Source organism: Capra hircus, chromosome 2, assembly GCF_001704415.2.
Source record: "Capra hircus breed San Clemente chromosome 2, ASM170441v1, whole genome shotgun sequence".
Taxonomy (NCBI): domain Eukaryota; kingdom Metazoa; phylum Chordata; class Mammalia; order Artiodactyla; family Bovidae; genus Capra; species Capra hircus.
In genome coordinates this window covers 101,886,217-101,907,837 of record NC_030809.1, presented here as the reverse complement: position 1 = coordinate 101,907,837, position 21,621 = coordinate 101,886,217, and the positions used below count along the sequence as shown (strand labels likewise).

Below are 21,621 nucleotides of genomic sequence, written 5' to 3'. Positions count from 1 at the left end.
GAGGGTTTAGGATAGGCTGTATTATAGGCAGGGAATATAAAGAGGGAAGAGTTCAGTGAGAGTCTGTTAAAATCAAAAACAAACAGAGACCAACTTTGACTACTACCTGGACAGATAAAACTAGTCCCATCATACAAAGCTCAATTCAGTGTATTTTGAAGAACTAACCTGACTTGGGTCATTTCTTGTTCTGGTCTCTGGAAACCATAAGCAAAACTTTCCAAGGCTGATATGAGGCCAACTCCCTATCATTTAAGAAAATTTCAGTAATATCAGTTTTCTGTACATCAGGCATATATGGAAATCAGTCTCTCGCAGTCCTGAGGGCACCTGTGTGCAATTTTTCATTTTTATTTTTCAGTCCCATTTTAGATTGAAATTCTTTCACCTTAACATGTAAGCAAACAAAATCATAAGAAATTAATAAAATTTAAAACAGGAACAACAAAACTTTTTTTTTTTTTCCAAAACCTGCAGATTTGGAAATTTGGCCCCACTCAAAATGCTATTTCTCCTGGTGTTACTATGAGCCTGTCTCTGTCTCTTTTTTACCTATAAATAACTTAACTACATTTAATATCAAACTCAAAAACAGGTAGCTGTAGTCTGAGAACCTGAACTAACCATTTACTTGTTCAGTGCACTAAAAAATTATTTCCCCTTTCGATCAATATTCATTTGCTGAATACGAGCTTCTTCATCTGAGCCCCAAGTAACTCACCAGGACAATTAGGGTTAGGAGGCCTTACAGCCACGAGAGTACTACTCAATAGATGTACCATAGAGTTTAACAGCTCCTGTATTCTTTTGCAGAAAAACGATAATATTATTTTAATTATTTGTAAATGCAACCTTATTATGCATGTGTTTAAACAAAGAAAATGTAGCGTTTCTATTAAATCTTTGGATTAAATATGCTTGTGTAATGAAGTAAATGTCATGTGTACACACTTAAAATTCTAAAAATTTGTTTCTTTTACTTTAGAAAATTCATAGAAATGGGTTTCATTGATGAAAAAAGAATAGCCATATGGGGCTGGGTGAGTTGTTTTATATGTTTTATGCCTGTTATTTGGTTCAGCAATCATCATTTTCTAAAGTGTTCGCTTATAAGATTTCTCATGAAATGTTAATGTTGCAACATAATTTGATCTGTCAATGGAAACAGTCAATTTGGATAATCTGGGCTTCAAAGTGGTGGCTTTAAGTGTTTGTTCCTTTTTTAAAAATCATTTTGTTTCTCCCTTGTATAGAAAATTAACTCATAATTGATACTCTTTCACTTAATTTCAGCCATTAGAGTATATAAAACTGAATCATATTTGTCAGAAGTTTTATTCCCTTTTTTTTTTTAGAGTTAACATATTTTTTTATACTTCATCATTTCATTTTCATGAAAAGCTAAGATAAAGTTGAAAATTACAGGAAATTTCAAAGTATAAATCCCTTAGGACCCAGTCTATCCTAGTCATATCTTGGCTATTTGATTCTTATTTTTGTAATCAAATTTTTTCCCTGAACTAATGTTAATGTCTGCTAACTGGAAGAAATAATTATTTATTACTAGTTATAGGTCGTGGAAATCATTTCTCAAGTTTGAGAAACTATACTGGTTTTCTAAATACATACTGAAAGAAAGTGGCGACATTTACCAGTCTTGGGCAATAAAGTCACTGGAAAGTTCAGAGAATTATGGGAAAGAGTTTAGAATCGCCTATTATAAATTATGATAATCACCCTTCAAAGAAGATTTCCTGTTTCACTTTTTGGTCTGAATTTGTACATTTGCAAGTCAATTTGCAGCCATTTGTGCTTGGGTTGTTTTTCTTGGCTGTTTTCTGAGAGCGGCCTGCACAAGATGGAGGGAATGAAACCCAATATTGAAGGGAATCTGCAGGATTCCTCTCAGCTCAGTGACCAGATGAAGAGCTGTTATGAATTTGTAAAAAGTTGTTACTTCGAGCCATTTGGTCCTTCTTAAAACTATCAAGTGTTAAGTATCAAAACAGAATGGAATTCAAATGGGTGGAAATAAATGAAATATTTCATAGTGAAACATTTCAGATAAGACTTTTCTTACCATCCATTTTTATAAAATTTCCTAAAGTAAATTCTTGAAAGATTCACATTTTGAACTGAACGCTTACATATAATCATGAACATTTCTCACTTTGCTTTTACTTCAGGCTTTGAAATAACCATAGAGTGAACTTTTAATTTCATTTCTAGAACATTCTAGGTTGAAGTACTTTGGTAGAGAACCACGTATGTAGATGATTTAAGAAACCCACTCATCACATGAAGGAGAGTGGGCTTTATCCATGACTCTGTAACATGTTTCTCCTCTGAGTTTTCTGTTTCTGTGACCATTATACTCTATTCATCCTTTAAATGTTGGTGTTTTTCTGGATCTGGTCTTGATTCTCATTGTTCTTCACTTTCTTGGGGAAATCCACATGGTGTCAAAGATGAGGCCGACTGCCAGATGCCTGCCACTAGCCTCACCTCTCTCTTCTGTGCACCACATTTCAAATGCCTGCTGATCATGTTTCCCAAATGTCTTACCGAGCCCTCAAGCTTAACTTCCTGAAGTTAAACATACTATGTTGGTGGTGTTCGGTCTCTAAGTCATGTCTGACTCTTTTGTGGCCCCTTGGACCATAACCTGCCAAGCTCCTCTCTCCATGGGATTTTCCAAGCAAGAATATTGGAGTGGTTGCTATTTCCTTCTCCAGGGGATATTCCCAGCCCCAGGGTTGAAGCCACATCTCCTGCACTGGTAAGTGTATTCTTTACCACTGAGCCAGCAGGGAAGCCCTGAACAGATTATAGTCTACTTTAAAACAAATCTTCACCTTTAATAAGGACCTTACCACATACCTGAGCTTCCCAGGTGGCTCAGTGGTAAAGAATCTGCCTATATACTGGAGATGCAGGAAACACAGGTTTGGGAAGATCCCCTGGAAGAGGGCATGGTGACCCACTACAGTATACTAGCCTGGAGAATCCCATGGGCAGAGTGGCCTGGCGGATTACAGTCCATAGGGTTGCAAAGAGTCAGACACGACTGAAGCCACTGAGCATGCACAGCGTATACCAAGTCACCCAAATTGGTGAGATGCTTTCAGCTCTAGAGATGCTTTCAACTTCTCCAGCTCCCTGACTCCAATATTCTATTGATTAGTAAATTCTGTCAATTCTGCCTCCATGTATCTGAGTCTATTCTCATCATCCTCACTGACATTATTTTAGTTCAAGTTTCTTTATATGTAATTTAAACCAGAGCTTCTCCAACCTTAGCTTATATAAGCATCACCTGGAGAACGTGTTAAAGCAGTTCCCAGGGCCCTCACACCAGAGCTTCTGATTCTGTACTCGAGTGGAGTATGAAAGTCTACTTGCATGGACCATAGGTTGGGAGGTACAGGTTTAAATCTTGCAATTGTCCCTTAGCTAGCCTCCTTGCTTTAGTTTCATAAGCGCCAATGTTGCTGATGAAATTATTGTTCTAAAACACAATTCTTTCCATGTTGCTTTTTTGCTTATATTGCTCATATATATTCTAGGGCTACCTGCTGACTTCAGCCTAGTGCCCAGACACATTTACTTGCATGCAAGGCCCTTGGCAATCTGATTGCAACCTACTTTTTCAGTCTCATCTCCCTCTACTTCTGCCCACACCTTATGAATAATTTGATTTGTCTGTGTCTCCTTGTTCCCATGAGTCTATCACACCCGTTTCATGCACCTCAGTGACCATCCTCTTCTTCCATGCCCCATGTCTTCCTCTCTTCAAAATGCAAAATTTCTACTTATTCTTTTAAGACCCAACTCAGATATGACCTTTGTATGCTCCAGTAGCTCTTGATTACTGCTCTTATAGGAATTACCGTTCTATCTTATTTGTACATTGTCTTCTCTCACAAGGATGTAAGCTCATCAGTGGAATGGACTTTGTCTTTCAACTTTGTTTCTCAAATGCTTAGCGCAGTATTCACCATCTCACATATCTATGAGGCTGTTTAAGCTGAATTTAATCCTGTAAGTTAACGTTCCTCCAATGTGTTGTACCATGAAATCTGGGGGCAAACGTTCTCTGGTCTAATAATTTAGTAAATTATGAACTCCATATAATAGTGCATATAGGTTCCATGAAGAACAGTAAAGAAATCTGTTAATTTTTTTTAATATAGTATTACCAAAAAGTATTTGATTCCATGGATACCTCTTTGAGCAGTGGTCTTGAAGTCAATAGGGAGTGAAACTGGAGTCTTAGGAAGATACTCTTGGCTGCAGAATGAAGAATGGCCTGATGTTGGGAGAGGGAGTGGTTCAAAGGATTAGGAGGGATGTAATATTGGCAACAAATACCAAGGGCCTGAATTTATGCAGTGAAGAAAGGGGCAAAAATAGGTCATAGTTTTGTGTGTTCTTTTATAATATAATAAGCAGAGACCTATGGGAAATTGGAGAAGGGAAAGAGAAAGATGTTGAGAATGACCATTTGGGTTTGTTTACCTATTACTGTGTTCTGTAAACATCTGTTTCCACAAAGTATTAGACACCTTGCGAAACTGAGAAATACGCTAAAGCTAACTACACAAGTTTTTCTTTGGCCAGTTGGTCAGTAAGATGCAAATCATACATTTCCCTCCATTATCCAGATTAAGAAGGGGAGAGAAGGCATTTTCATTGTACCCTTTCATTTTTCTGGCACACAAACTAAATTCTAGTAGCCTGGTTTTTAGCTACTTAATAGATATGTACTGTGTACTATGTACTCAGCGCTATGCTTAGGAAGTGTCTGTTATGACAGTGGTTCTGACCTGGGCAATTTTGCCACTCAGGGGACCTTTGGCAATGTCTGGAGATACTTGGTTGTCGGAACTGGGGGAGTGCTACTAGCATCTAGTGAGTAGAGGCCAGAGATGCTGTCAAATGTCCCACAGTGCACAGGACAGCCTCCAACAAAAAAGAATTATCCAGCCCCCAATGTCAATAGTGCCAAGGTTGAAAAACCTTGATTTATATGAAGAAAAATTAAAGCGATTATTGTGACAATTAAAGAGCAGCAGGGGTTTTGCTAAATTATTAGAATAACAACCTCATTTATGGGCTTTGCTTTGTTAATATAGACCTAGCCAGGTGGTGTTGAATAAGCATTAGTTCGTGATTTAATCTTAGTTCCTTTCTCTTCCAGTGACTAATTATAAGCAATTTGAATTGCTATGTGTGATCAACGATGTAAAAGTAGGACAAATGCACCTCTAATGAGACTATATTAGACTCTGAACTTAAAACTTCCAAACAAGGTTGCTCTAATGTAGGGATATAGAGGAAGTAGCTTGTTGTCAGATGTCCTGCAGTTGGGCCTCAGCTCTACCGCTTACTCTAAATGTATTCTGAGCCTCAGTTTCCTCATCATGAAATGCAACAATAAATTCCCCACCAAGTCACTATGAGAGTTAGATGAGTTAATAGGAAAGTCATATATTAAACAAATATTGATTCTATTCCCAATGTGTTTCAGATTGCATCATCAGTGCTAGGGGGGACATTCATTAACAAGATGGACAAAAATCTCTACGTTTATCAAGCTGGGAATGGTTGGGGAGAAAGGCAATAAGCAAGATAAATAAATAGCACAGATAAAATGTTAAATAATGATTGGTGCAGTGGAGGAAAGCAAAACAGGAAAGGAGTAAGGAGCATCATACAAGGTTGATGCAGTTTTAGATTAGAAGGACAGGTGAGACTTTTTTTTTTTTTTTTTGGAGTTAAGACTTGAAAAAGGAAGGAAGTAAGCCATGTCAATTGTGGAGACAAGGAAATTCCAAGCAGGGGGTGGTGGCATTTGCAGACGTCCTGGGGCTAGATCACGCTTGGAGAATTCAAAGAACACTAAGAGAGCCAGTGAGCAAAGAGAGACGGGATAGGGGAGAAAGGAGACAGCCTGTAGGACCACAAAGACTGTTGCAATGACCTTAGGCCTACAAATGTTGACTAGTTATTATTATTGCCTGTAGGCAAAATAGTCCAGTCTGATTTATAGCTCCCATCAGAATACTGTTCCATAAATCCCTCAAAATTCTGTGCCCTTCTAAGAAAGTTTTTAAAGATATCCTTCATTTAAACAAAATGGCAAGGCATCTAAGTGCAAAGGACAAAATTCTAGAATTCTCATGGCCAATCTGCTCCGTGGGCTCTTTTCTTACTGCATCCACCCACTCTGCCTTGGAGCCCCACCCATGGGAGAGCAGAAAAAAGTCAACTCGGGTGGTTATTTTTTTGTTTTTTTTTCCTCTCTTTATTTCTACAATAGAAACAGCTTTTCTAAGCTGCCTGAGAATTTAAAGTACACCTTCTTTTGTTATGCTGCTGCTATACTAATTTTGCTTTTACAAATTTCTGGAGACAATGTGTTCATATCGAAAAGGTGAAGATTTTATTCAGATACCACGCTCTTATCTAATCAGCGAACAAATACAGATTAATATTTTTATAATTTCTAGGATTTGGGACAGAGATGTTCAAAACCCTTTTTACTATATGCAAATGCTCTAATTTCAAATATCATTCTGTGCTATTTTGTGTTATGGGCGTACAAGAGGCAAAGCAGAACCCAGTCTTATAATTTGCAGTGAACATACTTTTCCAATTAAACCATAAACGATCAAATTTCTAAAGGACTCAGGCTTACTCTACATGCATTTAAATCTAAAATTAAGAACGAAGAAAAAAATCTTTCATTTCAGTAATAGTTGTTGCTAACCTACTAATCCAAACAGATTATTTTTATAAGTAAAAGTTTGATCCTGATGAGAATTTTCACTTATCAAAATGATTTTAAAACCCACATTTTCCTTCTGTTTTTAAAATATATTTTTCCTCTATTAAAATACGTTTAGTTCTCCTCCAAGTATAATGAAAGGAGGCCACGGTATAATTGGAGCTGCCTCTTTTAGTCTGTGTTTTGTAGCCAAGGGTCCTCAGTAAGATTCCCCGGAGATGGAAACATAAAACTGTAAACCAGTTAGAGCATTCTTTCTCTAACAATTGAATTCAGCAAGAGGCTTTAGCTGATCCCTGCGGGCCACGTACTTATGGATTAAGACTAGACCCCGGCCACTGACCTGCTGCCTGATTTCACCGTGTCTGTCTTCTGTCTCTCCCTTGCTCTGTAGGGCTCTCACTCCCACCCTCTCTTAAGACTGACTTTTCTGTGGCAAAAGACGGTATGATCTCTCCTGACCTGAGGGCAGATCATCCCCAGAAGTTTGTGGTAATAACAAGGCACCCCATTAGTTAGAGAGCCATATTGCCCTCTTTTGATTTATAGGGATGTTCCTGTGTTGGGGCAAGAATAATCACATCCTAATCTAGCACAGACATTGGTGCGGGTGAGGGTGGGGGTACACTTAATCCAGGACACTGCTTAATCCATGTGCCCAGAGGAAGCATCTCTCTCCCAACAGGTAGACAAAATTGCCTTCTGGGGGAAGATGCAGCTTTCTTATGAAGTTGTCTGTTCATTTCTTCATTTTCAGGAAAAGGTTCAAATTTCCGAGTGACACAGACACACATCTCCTTCTGTTATCAGGGTCACATTTCTGAATCACCTACCGATTCCCTGGTAAAGAAAAGTGATGAGTGCTAAACCTGCTTCAGACTCTGCAATTTGTATCTCCTTTTGTGTTTGTGTTCCCTGAGGTAGTAGGGGCAAGCAAGATTTGTTAAGGCACCAATGGCTTTTCCTCCTTTGAGCTGCTATGCCAGAAATCCTCAAAACAGAATACGTATATACAAACTCTGGCCATCTCTTAAACTACACAAGAGGTTCTTCTGTCGTTCCCTTGATGTTCTCTTTTGAAAACAGATTAAGTAAATACACAGATATAAGTTTTGCCTCACATTACTGTTGTACATTGTGGAATGTATCTTGCTTTTACATTTGGAAAAGATCTTTTTGTGTGTGCACTTTTTAAGAATAAAATTCTGCTTCTGCCATAGCAAGGTCCTGGTTGGAAAAACATAGAGGCATGGGTAAAGAAATTCTTGCAGAAAAGTTGCAGTTGTATCTATCTCTTAAACTGCCCCCTCCATATTCTGATCAGCACACCAGGTATGTGTAATTGACTAGGATGAAATTATTGGAACTTATTGCTAAGAGTGCAAGATAGACATTTAATCTACCCAATCCATATTCCCCAGCTCCCATCAGCACTTATTGTGAGTAGAATCATTATACAAATATGTTGGAGAGTTTAGGAGAGTGAATCTGGGACTGACTCCTAACAATGTCTCTACAGTCTTATGGAGGTTATGTTTCATCGCTGGCCCTTGCTTCAGGAACTGGTCTTTTCAAATGTGGGATAGCTGTGGCTCCAGTCTCCAGCTGGGAATATTACGGTATGGAAACATTTCATAAATGTTGCTGCAAAAACATTTAACACATAATTACTCTATATTTAAGGTTGCTAGGAAAACAAATTATGCAGTAAAATTCACCCCAGCATCACTGGGAAAAATATAATCTGTAAATGAGGTTGCTTATATGATTCATTATAATCATGTTGCAACAATCAAAGAAATCTTAAGATGAGAAAGGACTCTTCCAAAACCCAATGAATGTTATTCTCCTAGAAACCTTGTGCACCCTGATAAACCAAATCTTTAAAAATCAGAGCTAACTCTGTTTTTGCAGACACACAGGTGCAGCCAAACTGGCTTTTAAGCAGTACTTAGGGAAAATCAGGCCAAGCCAAGTAATTCACCACCGCACAACAGTTTGCAGCTGCCTGATACATTACTCCAGAAGTCAAAGAAACAAAAAATTTGTTCAAGAAGTATATCTTCCATGTGTGCCTATTTTTATGATTAACATCAATGCAGGATAACTATTTGGAATTAATTATAATAAATGCACAAAAGTTAACTTTCATTAGATCCTCTTCCCTGTGTTGAGGTGAAAATGAGGCAATTGTGACTTGGGAATCTTTATTCAGAGGAAAAAAGTGTGTTGGGGGGTGAGGAGGAGTTGGGGGACATATTTCTATCCCAAATTAAGAGACCAATGAGAGTACTAGAGGTGGCTGCATTTGTGATTTCTTTAAAAATGTAATGAGGTCATTCCTAGCTCAACATTTCCCCCATCAAAGAACTTTGGGCAGAAGTGAAAAAACTGAAGAGCTGTCCATTCTATTGTTAGGTGCTCCTGTTTCCATAATCTTCTTCTGCATCTCTTCTCCAGAGACAACTAGCAGAGCAAATGACTAGGGTGGAGCATTACAGAAAGGAAAGCAAGACCTTTCCTCAGCAGCTCCCCCTGAGAGATTGAGGAGCTGGCTCAGACAGTAAAGAATCTACCTGCAATGGAGGAGATCAGAGTTTCAATCCCTATATTGGGAGGATCCCCTGGAGAAGGGAATGGCTGCCCACTCCAGTGGAGAATGCCATGGACAGGAACCTAGCAGGGATGCAAGAAATCAGACATGACTGAGAGACTAATGCATTCACTATCCGGCCTGAGTTATCACATGCAAACCTCATGCTCTTACATATTTTACAGCATCTATCTACACAGAGAGATTCATGGGCCTCCCAACAAAGGATGATAATCTCAAGCACTATAAAGTAAGCATCTTCTGTTTTATTTAGGTCATTAATTTATTTCATATGTGCTAAACAATTGTAAAGCAGTCATTCAGAGTTTATACTTCTGCTGGGTCCACAGGCAAATATAATGATCTTTTGTCAGCTGTAAAACACCTTACTAGAAGGAATTAACTCCCTTTGGATTCTACTTTTTCTTTCCTCATCCTCCTCCCCACCCCCAACCCCCACACAGCTTGAGCGGGCATCGTTTATGCCTAAGGTCTCACTCATATGTAACATATGACACATAAACTTTCAGTTTTTCAAACTAAGAATCAGATGGAAGTAATGCAAATGATGATGAAAATGTGTTGCTCTGACTCTTAAATATTTATCAACCAAAGCAATACATAATTTCAGTATTGGTGCTAAGTCCATTGCACAATGATTTAGCTAGTTTTCTATTAGAACTTGCAGCAACTAAAATGTTAATTTTTCCCCTTTTCCAGAATTCAACTGTGATGGCAAGAGCAGAATATTTCAGAAATGTAGACTATCTTCTCATCCACGGAACAGCAGATGGTGAGGTTTAAGCAAGACTCTTACACATAAAAATACTGAGCCAGCATCACTTTGTTTAAGAAACATTAAGCATCCTCCTATGCCTGTGCTCAGGGTCAGTACCTAAGAGTCAGGGACATTTCCATAAGCGAGTGTGATTACTCACTGCTGACAATGTCAACTGCATGACTAGACAATTGTTGGTGTTCATTTCCAGGCAGTACATTGTCACTCTGCTTTCTGGTATTTAGCAGCACTTTAACTCTCTCTCTTTGTTGCAGATAATGTGCACTTTCAAAACTCAGCGCAGATTGCTAAAGCTCTGGTTAATGCACAAGTGGATTTCCAGGCAATGGTACATAATTTCATTTTATTCAGGTTGATGGCTTTAGACCCCTAAGCTAAAAGGAGGACACTTCTTCTTCTCCTTTTTTTTTTTTTTTTTTCTTGCTGAAACCTGACAAGAAGGCTATTCAATAGAGTAGGCAGAACATTAGCAAATGACTCTTGGATCTTCCATGAACTCCCTGAGGGACACTAGGCAAGCCACGCCACCTTTGCTGACCCCAGTCGAGTCATATATTAAATAAAGGCTTCCACAAGATTAGAGGCTCTTCTAGCTCAAACATCCAACAGTTCTATGGCCCTGCATACTGAGTGCAGCTTCATGCTTCAAATCCCTGTAAAACCCCAAAGCAGCCAGAAGATTCTGTTTATTCAGTAAGAAGCCATCACAGAAGGCTGTCAGAGACCTCAGAGGCTCCCAGAAATCATGCGGTTCCACTCAGAGCTAGAGAATCCTTCTATCTCTGTGTTTTCAATGCCTGACATGTGCTTGGCCCACCACAGAAGCTCATATTTTCACTGACTGAATGAATGAATGAGCTAGCTGTGAAATCCAGTTGCTTGAGGAGTGGGAAATGGAGACAGAGAGGAAAATAAGGCAAAACCCAAGTCGAGAGAGACAATCCTTGGTGGTTCCATCCCCCTTCTCCACTTTTCCCTCACTTGCTTATGTTGCACAAGAACCTAGAAAAGGAAACCCTCCTTCTTTCAGAAATTTGGCTTCTTAAAATAATTTACAGAGGGTGAGGTGAGACTTTTCTGGTCTTTTTTTATCCCCTTTACCATTTTTTAAACTGTGACTCCTAAAGTGCACTCAACTCATAAGAATATAGTATTACATCAATAACCACTAGCCAACTTTATTCAGTGAAAATCATCTTACTGACATCTCTCCAGTAATAAAATTTAAATCCATAATACCATCTCCCTGTTTTTTTTAATAATACTATTTTTAACTCCTATGAAGGATGTTTATGGTTATACATATTATAGATTTTCTACAATAGAGATGAATTAGATTCAGAAGCTAAAAGCTTCATGGAATTTTTTAGCTAGAAGGTGCCTTAGAGGAAGTGAAATCCAACCCCCTCATTTTTCAAATGAGGAAACCAAACTCTGGAAATTCAAAGTAACCAACCCAGCACCCCAGTTCTGGAATCCAGGCTCGGAATTCCAGGGTGCTGGCCACTGTGAAAGCTCTACCACCCCAATGTGATCTCACATATAGGTTTAAAAAATATGAAACAATGGTGAAAGTTAGTAAAAGGGCTTTAAATCTTCTTGTTCTTCACATATACATGTAAATTATTTTATTTATGCAAGTATTCTTAGGTATTTCAATGGTAATATTAGAAAAATTACCAGGTTCTGAGAGCACAAAAAAGTCAAAGCTGGAGGCACTGTGGGGTTGCAGGAATAAAATAAGTTTCTTTCCTTTGTGTTTCAGTGGTACTCGGACCAGAACCATGGCCTATCCGGCCTATCTACGAAGCACTTATACACCCACATGACCCACTTCCTAAAGCAGTGCTTTTCTTTGTCAGACTAAAACCATACAGATACAAGACTGTATCACAATCTGAACACTTCCTATGAATGCCTCAGACCGTTTGCTTGTTTCACTCTTAATGCTGTTAAATGTTGGTATAAACAAACACACCAATGTTGTTCTGAAGGCTGACAGAAGATTCAGAGGACTCAGAAGTTCAACCTAAATATTGTTTACATTTTCTGGCACTCTGTGAAAGAAGAGAAAAAGAGGCCCTGCCTTTTGCTTTGGACACAAACAGTGCTTTGTTACCTGTTCATTTGAGGGGGAAAGAATAAAATCAGAAGTTAAAATGCTATTATTTTCTCTGTGTTCATTCATTTCAGGTTCCAGTTTCTATCAGAGAAAGAAATGCTTGGGTTTGTTAGACAAGTGCTTGAATAATAGGGTGGTCATGGAGGAGAAGAATCTAGAAGCAGTTTTGGATTTTTGTAAATAGAATTCGAAATGCTGGGAAAAAAAATAGCTCAGAGTGTGCGAAAGCATTGTTCAGAAATCAGGTTGGTGATACATTTTGTAGAGGCACCCTGACGTTTGCTCTCTGTGCTGTCCCTCCAAGAAATGTTTATTAAATTTCTCCCAGAAGGTTTCTTATTGTCAAAAGCATTTGATAAAGATAAAGTCAGAATTTTGAATCCAGGCTCCTTTTAAGAAATGCTTCAAATTTGGAAATGTTCCTATTTTAGATTCCGTTTTAGAATGAGTAATGGTAACTGTTTTCAGATTGCTACGCCACACCAAACTAAATAAAACAAAAAATTAAACAAAATGGACATCAATAGCTAGAGAAGGAAAATGTTACATCTATGAGATTATTCTGGGGTTTTTGTTCTATAAGTTTATTTGAAAAAGAAAAAAATACCAGAAGTACCATAATGCCTGCAATCCCAAAGGCAACGCTCTGCCAGGAGCTGTCCCTGTCAATTAGAAACACAGACAGTGTGCCATCTCTGTGATGACCATAGAATTAAAAAGGTCCATACCAGGTCACCATAAGGTATCTCTTATATGAATGTTGAAAGTATCCACAAAGCCACCACTGAGGGGACTTTTCATTGACATGGTTCCCAGCATTGGATTACCCTGGATGATATCTCCCCACCCTTGGCTTGATCCTTCCCAGTGGTAGATAGGAGACCTCTACCTCTGTCATGCTATATAACCAAAAGAGGCATGGAAACTTACAGCAGCAAGGGGCCTTAAAGGTCATATACCATAGCATCCTCTAGGGTTTTCTGATCTTTCTCAGTCCAGAACTCTTTCTCCTATGACTTTCTGAAATCAGGCTCCTGTTCAGGTCACAGAGTCCCACCTCACCTGTCAGGAAGGGCACATTGTGGATGTCAGGGAGCCTGGGCAACACCCCCACAGATTCGGAACTGGCCATAGCGCCTCTGCACATCTACACAACAGTTGATGCTCTGAGGGTCAGAGAGAAGCTATTGCTGTCCTTTTTTCTTCCACAGGGAGCAGTCTGCAAAGCAAACCCAAGACATTCTGCATAATTTACTCCCCATTTGCTCTCTACAACTAGGAAATGAAGACTAGCCAACAGTCATTGCCTGACACTCTATCAAGGGAGATACCAGGGCAATTACAAATAATAAGGCAGTCTTGTTACCTTCACTTATTTTCTGTCTTTGTGAAATATGTGAAGCTGGCATTCAATATCAATGTGCAAAAAGTCATCTCCAGTCTCAAGCCTTGGCTCCCACTACTATAGAGGTAACTTCTATAAGACAGATTGCCATTTTCTCCAAGTAGAAATCTCTAAGGATTCTCCATGGTCTGTGAAATAATGCTGTGGATATTCGATGTAGAACATTGTCATCATTACAGAAAGTGCTGTTCAGTGGTGCTGTCCTAGAGGAATCTTCACAGACCATATCTTGGAACATAGCATATTGCATAGGCTCGCCAACTGGTGAATGATTGAACAACTCGACTCTATTCATGGGAGACTCAGGCTTTCTACATCACTGTTAATGCAACCTTCGAGAACTCCTCAGGCAGAATTATCCAGCAGCTCCTTGGGACTGTGTGTGTTTGTGTACTTATCTATCCATTCCAAAAACATTTGTCCAGTTTGTCTATATACCTGACACTATGCAAGGCTTTGAGGATGTAGAGCAGAGCAAGGAAGCAATGAGAGTGACAGGGTTATTTTGTATTTTTTTTTTTAACATTAACATTTTGTAGAGATTTACCAGATTTTTCTTTTGGCTTGGAAAATAAGAAGTACATAAAGTACAAAGATTTTAGTAGAAAATACCAAATTAAAAGGGATAATTAAACATCATTTCTATTTGCAGAAAGTGAATTAGAATAATAACTATCCTTTGCCACACTTTATTGTTGTATATGAGATTTGGGAAGGAGGATGTCCCACCATATTAATTCACCCTTCAGTTCAGTTCAGTTCAGTCGCTCAGTCGTGTCTGACTCTTTGCGACCCCATGAATCGCAACACGCCAGGCCTCCCTGTTCATCACCATCTCCCGGAGTTCACTCAGACTCATGTCCATTGAGTCCGTGATGCCATCCAGCCATCTCATCCTTGGTTGTCCCCTTCTCCTCCTGCCCTCAATCCTTCCAAGCATCAGAGTCTTTTCCAATGAGTCAGCTCTTCTCATGAGGTGGCCAAAGTATTGGAGTTTCAGCTACAGGTTATAATAATCTTTCATATATTGCAAACTCGAGATTTTCCTGCATTCATTCAACAAATGCAAATGCAAGTCCCTGATTTAAGTACTATAGGTGACCTTCTCCCCAGAAAAGATATGTATGTTAAACAGTATGCATATCTTTAGGCAGAGCTTAAATTCTGTAAAGTTAAGAAATGAATGTAACTACATTGCAAGTTTAAATGAGATCAGGACTCTGGGGGTGGGATTCTTGTATGTGTTAGAGGAAAACCATAAAAAAAAATGATGCCATTTCAAAATAATCTCGAATTTTAATCCTGCCATGATGGCCTTAGAGGTATTTCAAAAGGTTTCAAAATTCTGAGTGACCATCGTATATTTGTTAGCATGAATGAGAAAGAAGCAATAAGAAAATGGGTATCTTACTAAATTAAATACAAATGAGGGAACCTTTTTTGAGGCTTAATTTTTTTTCAAATCTTCTTCAAATTATGACATGTATGATTTATTTCCTTCAACAAACATTTTTTGAGTACCTATGCTGTGCACGACAGTATTCTGTGTCCTGCAGGGGTTACAAAGATGAATTTTTGTGACAAGCTCTCAATTTCTAGACTGTTTCAGTGAAGGCAACATAACGAATCTGATTTTCCCAACATTTGAGCATTTTTCAGAAACTGACAGATCTTTATGCAAATGTTGTTGCCAAGCTGTTTGTAATGGTGAAATTATACTTTGACAGTAACTCTTTAAAATACATTAAACCCAGCTAAGGTTTTCTTTGAAATGTTGCCAATTAAGTGACTTTAATGAGCTTCTTGATGGTAATATAATTAAAATTCAGATGTTCTAATTGTAAAAAAAAAATACAGTTCTGGGAAACTTAACAGTAAAATAAGCAAATGTGAAATGAAGTAAGGCTAATTTAAATGGTGATTATGTGGTCTGAGAAGATTCTACGAAAACAATGCTTTCAATTATCCTGTTTGTAAAGAAGAAAGATGGCACCTAACAGATATTTTAAATGTATCCCTTAAAGTAGATATTTTGAGTTTATCTAATAAAACAGATTAAAAAATTCTGAACACAGGCAGTCATTCCCACCTTGTGAAAGAACTGCTAAAACACTTCCTTGGCTTTAGGAACAGGTATCTTGGCAATCTGAAGTGAAATAATTTCTAATTCAGGGAGAAATTAGTGCCTGGACCTTACCAAGCTATTCACGGGGGAATAGATCTGGCTCCTAGTGAAAGTCTCTACTGGCCACCTGCTCAGATTACTGGCGTGCAATACTAGCATGCTGGTCACAGACACTTCTTTTTGACACACAGGTAATATCGTTGGCAAGATACAGCAGTATGATTTCATTCTATTGGCCTCTAATTCATACTCCATTACTTTCTCCACCCACTTGAAAAATGGCCTGACAATAAGTGAGTGAAGTGAAAGTTACTCAGTCATATTTGACTCTCATGGTTCCTCTGTCCTTGGGGATTCTCCAGGCAAGAATAGTGGAGTGGGTTGCCATGCCCTCCTCCAGGGGATCTTTCCAACCCAGGGATCAAACCCAGATCTTCCTCACTGCAGGTGGATTCTTTACCATCTGAGCCACCAGGGAAGCCCAGGTATACTGGAATGGGTAAACTATCCCTTCTCCAGGAGATCTTCTGAACCCAGGAATCGAATCGGGGTCTCCTGCTTTGCAGGTGGATTCTTTACCAGCTGAGATACCATGGTTCACAAATGTTCTTTGGTGCAGCATTACATCTTCTGCTCTGTGGTTATAGAGTCCATATTATGTGCATAAGAGGGAGGGGTAATCAAGCCAAGACAATGCCACCATGGTTTGAAAGTTCATCTTCCTTCTTTCATAATTACTGTTTACAGAGTAGCAAAGACAGGAGCATCTTTGCTAACCATGAATTAATAGGGTTAGGCATTTTTTTCTATGTTATAGAAAGCAAACTGTTGAAAACAATGTCTTAATGAAACATGTAAAAGGATATAAAAGTTATTTCTTTGCTAAAAAGCTACTATCTATTCACTCATGATTCAGTTTGTTATGGAAACATCCTTTCTGATAAAAGACATGATAGAAAATTTATATAGGCCAAAAAATTTGCTTTTATCATACACATTTTGCTGAATATCCAGCTTTAAGGGACAATGTTTTACTATATGCAAGTGCTTTTTATACCAACAGGAGACAATGCTGCTCACTTTGCAATATTACCTTCCTTTCAAATGAATTGGCTCACATGCCATTTCTTTTAAAAATAATAAGTTCATTGTAACTTATTTTAGAGGTAATTGACTGTAACAGATTAGGGCACAAATACTAAAGTTAGATTACCTGATTTGAATCCTAGTTCAGCCACATACTAGCTGCCTAACTGTTGTCAGCTTTCATACATTCTTTCTGCTTCATCTTCCTTACACGTGAAATGGAGGATAATAATACTTCCTACTCCACGGCATTTTGGAGATTTAATTTAGTTGCTATTGCTACAGTTCATAGAGTGGCATATAGTAAGTATTTGGTAGGAGTCTGCCTACATACATAAAGTGAACCACTTTTTAGTTGGCTTCTTCAGTAAATTAATTCTCAATAAATTAATAGTGTAATCAGAAACCTATAATTTCTTCCCAGTATTAGTGAGTTTAGTAGAAATATCAGAATCATCCATCAGTTAAAAATGAATCTCTGTCTTTTTCTGAATCAATACGGCCCTTTAAAAAAAAACCAATATGATGGGGAAACTCATCGACCCTAATGAATCATTTGACAATAAGTAATATTGCCAATATTTGACAGTAGTAATGAAAACACCTTTGGGGAAAGCAGACCACCAGGGAAAAGTGTGCTTGAAAGACACGAACAGTTCCCTCAGCCAGCTTCACACACAGCTGCAAAGCACCACACCATTCCTTCCATTCTGGTTCTATCTTTACCTGCTGCCCTCCAAACTCCACGCACTAAGGCTCCTCTTTTTTTTTTTTTTTTTTTTTTAATGTAGTCCAAGCTCATTGCTGTTTCAGGGCCTCGACTGTGGATTTCTTGCATTTTTCATTTGGCTGTGTCCTTGCCATCTACTTCTCAGGCCAAGTATCACAACCTTAGAGAGAACTTCTCTGGATTCAGCAGTCACTGGATTTAATGTTTCTTCTTCCACAGCCAGACTTCCAATCACAATATCTAACTTTGTTTGCTTGATCGCATATATAACCATCAGAAATTTATTTAGATGTATGTTTGGAACCTAGTTCTCCTACTCAAATATAAGCTCTCTGTTAGCAATGACCTTATCTGTCTTTTCACCTCTCTGCACCCAGGAACTTGATAGCCTTTGGAATAAGGTGGAAGGAACTTGATAAACCGTTGCTGAATGTATTTCCACATTTTGCAGATGGAAAGGCCTATGAAACTAGAATCCTTATGTGTGATCTCACGTGGAAACCGATCTCACCCTTTCTGGAAATGAGTGTAATAGAAACTTGTCTTTTCCCCTTCAAAGCGAAGAAGAAAAAAAAAAAAATCCCTGAGTCACAGGTGATTCACAGTCAGGAGAATGCAGTTAGGGAGGACATGAATCTTAGCCAGAGATCTAAAGAGCTGGCCTTTGGAACAAAAATTAATTGGCTTAGGAAATAGAAACCAGCCCAGTGCACTGTCTTACCTCCAATTCTCACTGCCCCTAGATGACACCACAGACCAAGTTTAACACAAAATATTCAGACTGAAAAAAGTCATAGAAGTCTCTGGAATGCTATTGATTATTTTAGCATCTTTCACTTTTTAAAGTATTTTTAAGAATATATTTTACTTAGTAAATATATTTTAAGTACTATGGTTTCTTTCACATTATAAAACAAGCATGTTTTACACTGTTTCTTTCTCCTGATCAGATAAATCATAAGTTCAAACCCAGAACGTTTGACTGGTTGGTTCTTTTAAATTCAAATTATAAACATGGAGTTATCGAAAATAAGCCAAAGAAATATGTCTTTCAAAAGTTGTAAATTAAAGATCATATTTTTCTAGTTGATCATTCAACATGGGTGAATTGAACTTTCTAGGGTCTTATCGATACAGCAGAGTATGGCCTCGTATATCTGCAAAGCTGCCAAACAGAATCAAGACCACTGAATTCTAATTCTTATGATTTGGACAAGCTCCTTCTTTTCCTGAGTTTCATTTCTGTCTGTGTGCCACAGTTACTGGGCTGAATCCATGGTTTGTAAGCCCTAAGAATTAGTCTGTATTCCATTAGGTGATAGTACAAGGTAATTGCTAAGTGCTAAATCATATTCCTAGGAGAAGGCAATAGCACCCCACTCCAGTACTCTTGCTTGGAAACTCCCATGGACGGAGGAGCCTGGTGGGCTGCAGTCCATGGGGTCACTAAGAGTCGGACACGACTGAGTGACCTCACTTTCACTTTTCACTTTCATGCACTGGAGAAGGAAATGGCAACCCACTCCAGTATTCTTGCCTGGAGAATCCCAGGGATGGGGGAGCCTGGTGGGTTGCCATCTATGGGATCACACAGAGTAGGACAAGACTGAAGTGACTTAGCAGCAGCAGCAGCAAATCACATTCCTAAAACTGAGACCCATAAATTGGACAACTTGAGTCAATCTTGTGTTTTAATTCACTCTTCCCTCCCCTGGATCTTATCACCTTCTGGGATTACAGTAGTTACATGTAGGATTTTTGTTTCCTCTCAATATAGAGCTTTCATGGTCTCTTTTCAGGCTCTATTTGTAGAGATGGGGTGAGATAACCATGCTTTATTATTTTTGGCCACATGGTACGTGGGATCTCAGTTCCCCAAACAGGGATCGAACCCATGTCCCCAGCACTGGAAGTACAGAATCTTAACCACTTCACTGCTAGGGATGTCCTTTTTCTTTTTTTTTTACAAACAATATCATATCCCCTAGAAAAACTGAGATTGAAGTGTTCTGCCTGACTTGGATGATGAAAGTAAAGTCAATGACCCACCACGGCACTTTGATTGGTGCTAATACAGTATAATGGCAGAATTAAAGAGCCTCTTGATGAGGGTGAAAGAGAAGAGTGAAAAAGTTGACTTAGAAAACAACATTCAAACCTAAGATCATGGCATCTAATCTCATCACTTTATGCAAATGGAAAAGTGGAATCAGTGACAGATTTTATTTTCTTGGGTTCCAAAATCTCTGCGGACAGTGACTGAAGTCATGAAATTAAAAGACACTTACTCCTTGGAAGGAAAGCTATGACAAACCTAGACAATGTATTAAAAAAGCAGAGACATCATTTTGTGGACAAAAGTCCATAGAGTCAAAGTTTGTCCAGTAGTCATGTATGGATGTGAGAGTTGGACCATAAAGAAGGCTGAGTATTGAAGAATTGATGCTGTCTAGTTGTGGTGCTGGAGAACACTCTTGAGAGTCCTTTGGACTACAAGTAGATGAAACTGGTTAATCCTAAAGGAAATCACTGTGAATATTCATTGGAAGGACTCATGCTGAAGCTGAAGCTCTGAGAGTTTGGCCACCTGATGTGAAGAGCTGACCCACTGGAAAAGACCCTGATGCTGGGAAAGATTGAAGGCAGGAGGAAAAGGGGGCAGCAGAGGAAGAGATGGTTAGGTAGCATCACTGACTCAAGGGACATGAATTTGAGCAAACTTTGGGAGATAGTGAAGGATAGAGGAGCTGGCATGCTACAGTCCATGGGGTTACAAATAGTCAGACATGACTTAGCAACTGAACAGCAACAACAATATGGTAATATTCACAAAGGAATTGCCATCACCACTCACCATCTTCCTTAGTGAGATTGATTTTATATGAATTAAATTGATAGTTGAGAATCTTGTATTGGACAAGTGCGACAGATGCCTTGGAGTAGAGTTCTGCATCTCAAGCAACTGCTGAGGTCAGCTAGGCAATCGGGATAAATGAAGCAAACCAAAGAAGGGGTCATCAGAGTCTCAGTAACCTAAGGATGGGACTCAAACAAGCTGGCAAGTGCTTCTAAAAGGATAACCAGTACTGACTCAAACTGTTGCTAGTGACAATATGGGCCTGTTATTTCCCAATTTTATTTTTGTCAAGAGAAGCCAGAAAACTGAACTGTTAAATGCAAACTCTCTCTCAATTTTGAACCCTTGATAACTAGTTTATGAGTAAAGAAAACTCATCTGTGTGCCAGATTTGGTCTATGGGTATTAATTTCTATTTTAAGTAATAATTTAATTGCCTATTTCTGAATGTCAATTACATATCAAGTACTCCATATACATTATTCCACTTAATTCTCCGAACTGTAAAGTTATAATTTTAAATTTTAAAAATTAAAATATGTGTATTTCTTATTAGGAAAATTATATTAAATTACAGAGTCCACTGAAGATTCCTAAATTCAAATCTGCTGGACCATGGTCTTCCTACAACTCCATGTAACAAAGACAGTGCCTTTTATCAGGTATTCCAGAGGAGCAAGCAGAATGCCTTTTCAGGTGGCGTTGTTACATATTACTGCCATCAACAATGTTCAGTATAGATTATCAATAAACACAACCCTAGCGGCAGGCCCTCAGTCACTATTAGAATTTAAGTACAGTTAATGGAGTAGCCATTAAGTGACTGCTTAAATAAACATTGGTAGGGTGGCTTGGAAAATGGAGTATGGTGCCCCTGTCTATAATTCGATGATTTCTACAGTGTTTGCATCTTGTTTCTGGCCCCAGCAAAATTTTGTGTATGTAGAGGAAAGCCATCCAATATGTAAATCCAGTTCGTGCCTGGACTCAGAATGTCGTTAGCGTTCCAATCTCCTCATCCCCTCTCCTCCACTCATCAGAATTTCTTCTGGATGTCTTCTCTCTGCCGTTACCCCTGCTTTGTACCTTCCCACACCTGTCCTCCTACCAGCTC

General features: G+C 38.6%; 1 protein-coding gene across 1 annotated transcript in view; it reads left to right on the top strand.

Moving 5' to 3' along the window:
• The window catches only part of FAP (fibroblast activation protein alpha), an 82,629-nt gene extending 70,282 nt beyond the window's left edge, over positions 1 to 12,347 (top strand). The window contains exons 22-27 of the mRNA XM_005676043.3: positions 986 to 1,040; positions 8,310 to 8,409; positions 9,569 to 9,633; positions 10,104 to 10,176; positions 10,437 to 10,510; positions 11,948 to 12,347. Of these exons, the coding sequence (XP_005676100.2) occupies positions 986 to 1,040; positions 8,310 to 8,409; positions 9,569 to 9,633; positions 10,104 to 10,176; positions 10,437 to 10,510; positions 11,948 to 12,049 (469 nt within the window). The 3' untranslated portion in view covers positions 12,050 to 12,347. The remainder of the gene's footprint in view (positions 1 to 985; positions 1,041 to 8,309; positions 8,410 to 9,568; positions 9,634 to 10,103; positions 10,177 to 10,436; positions 10,511 to 11,947) is intronic.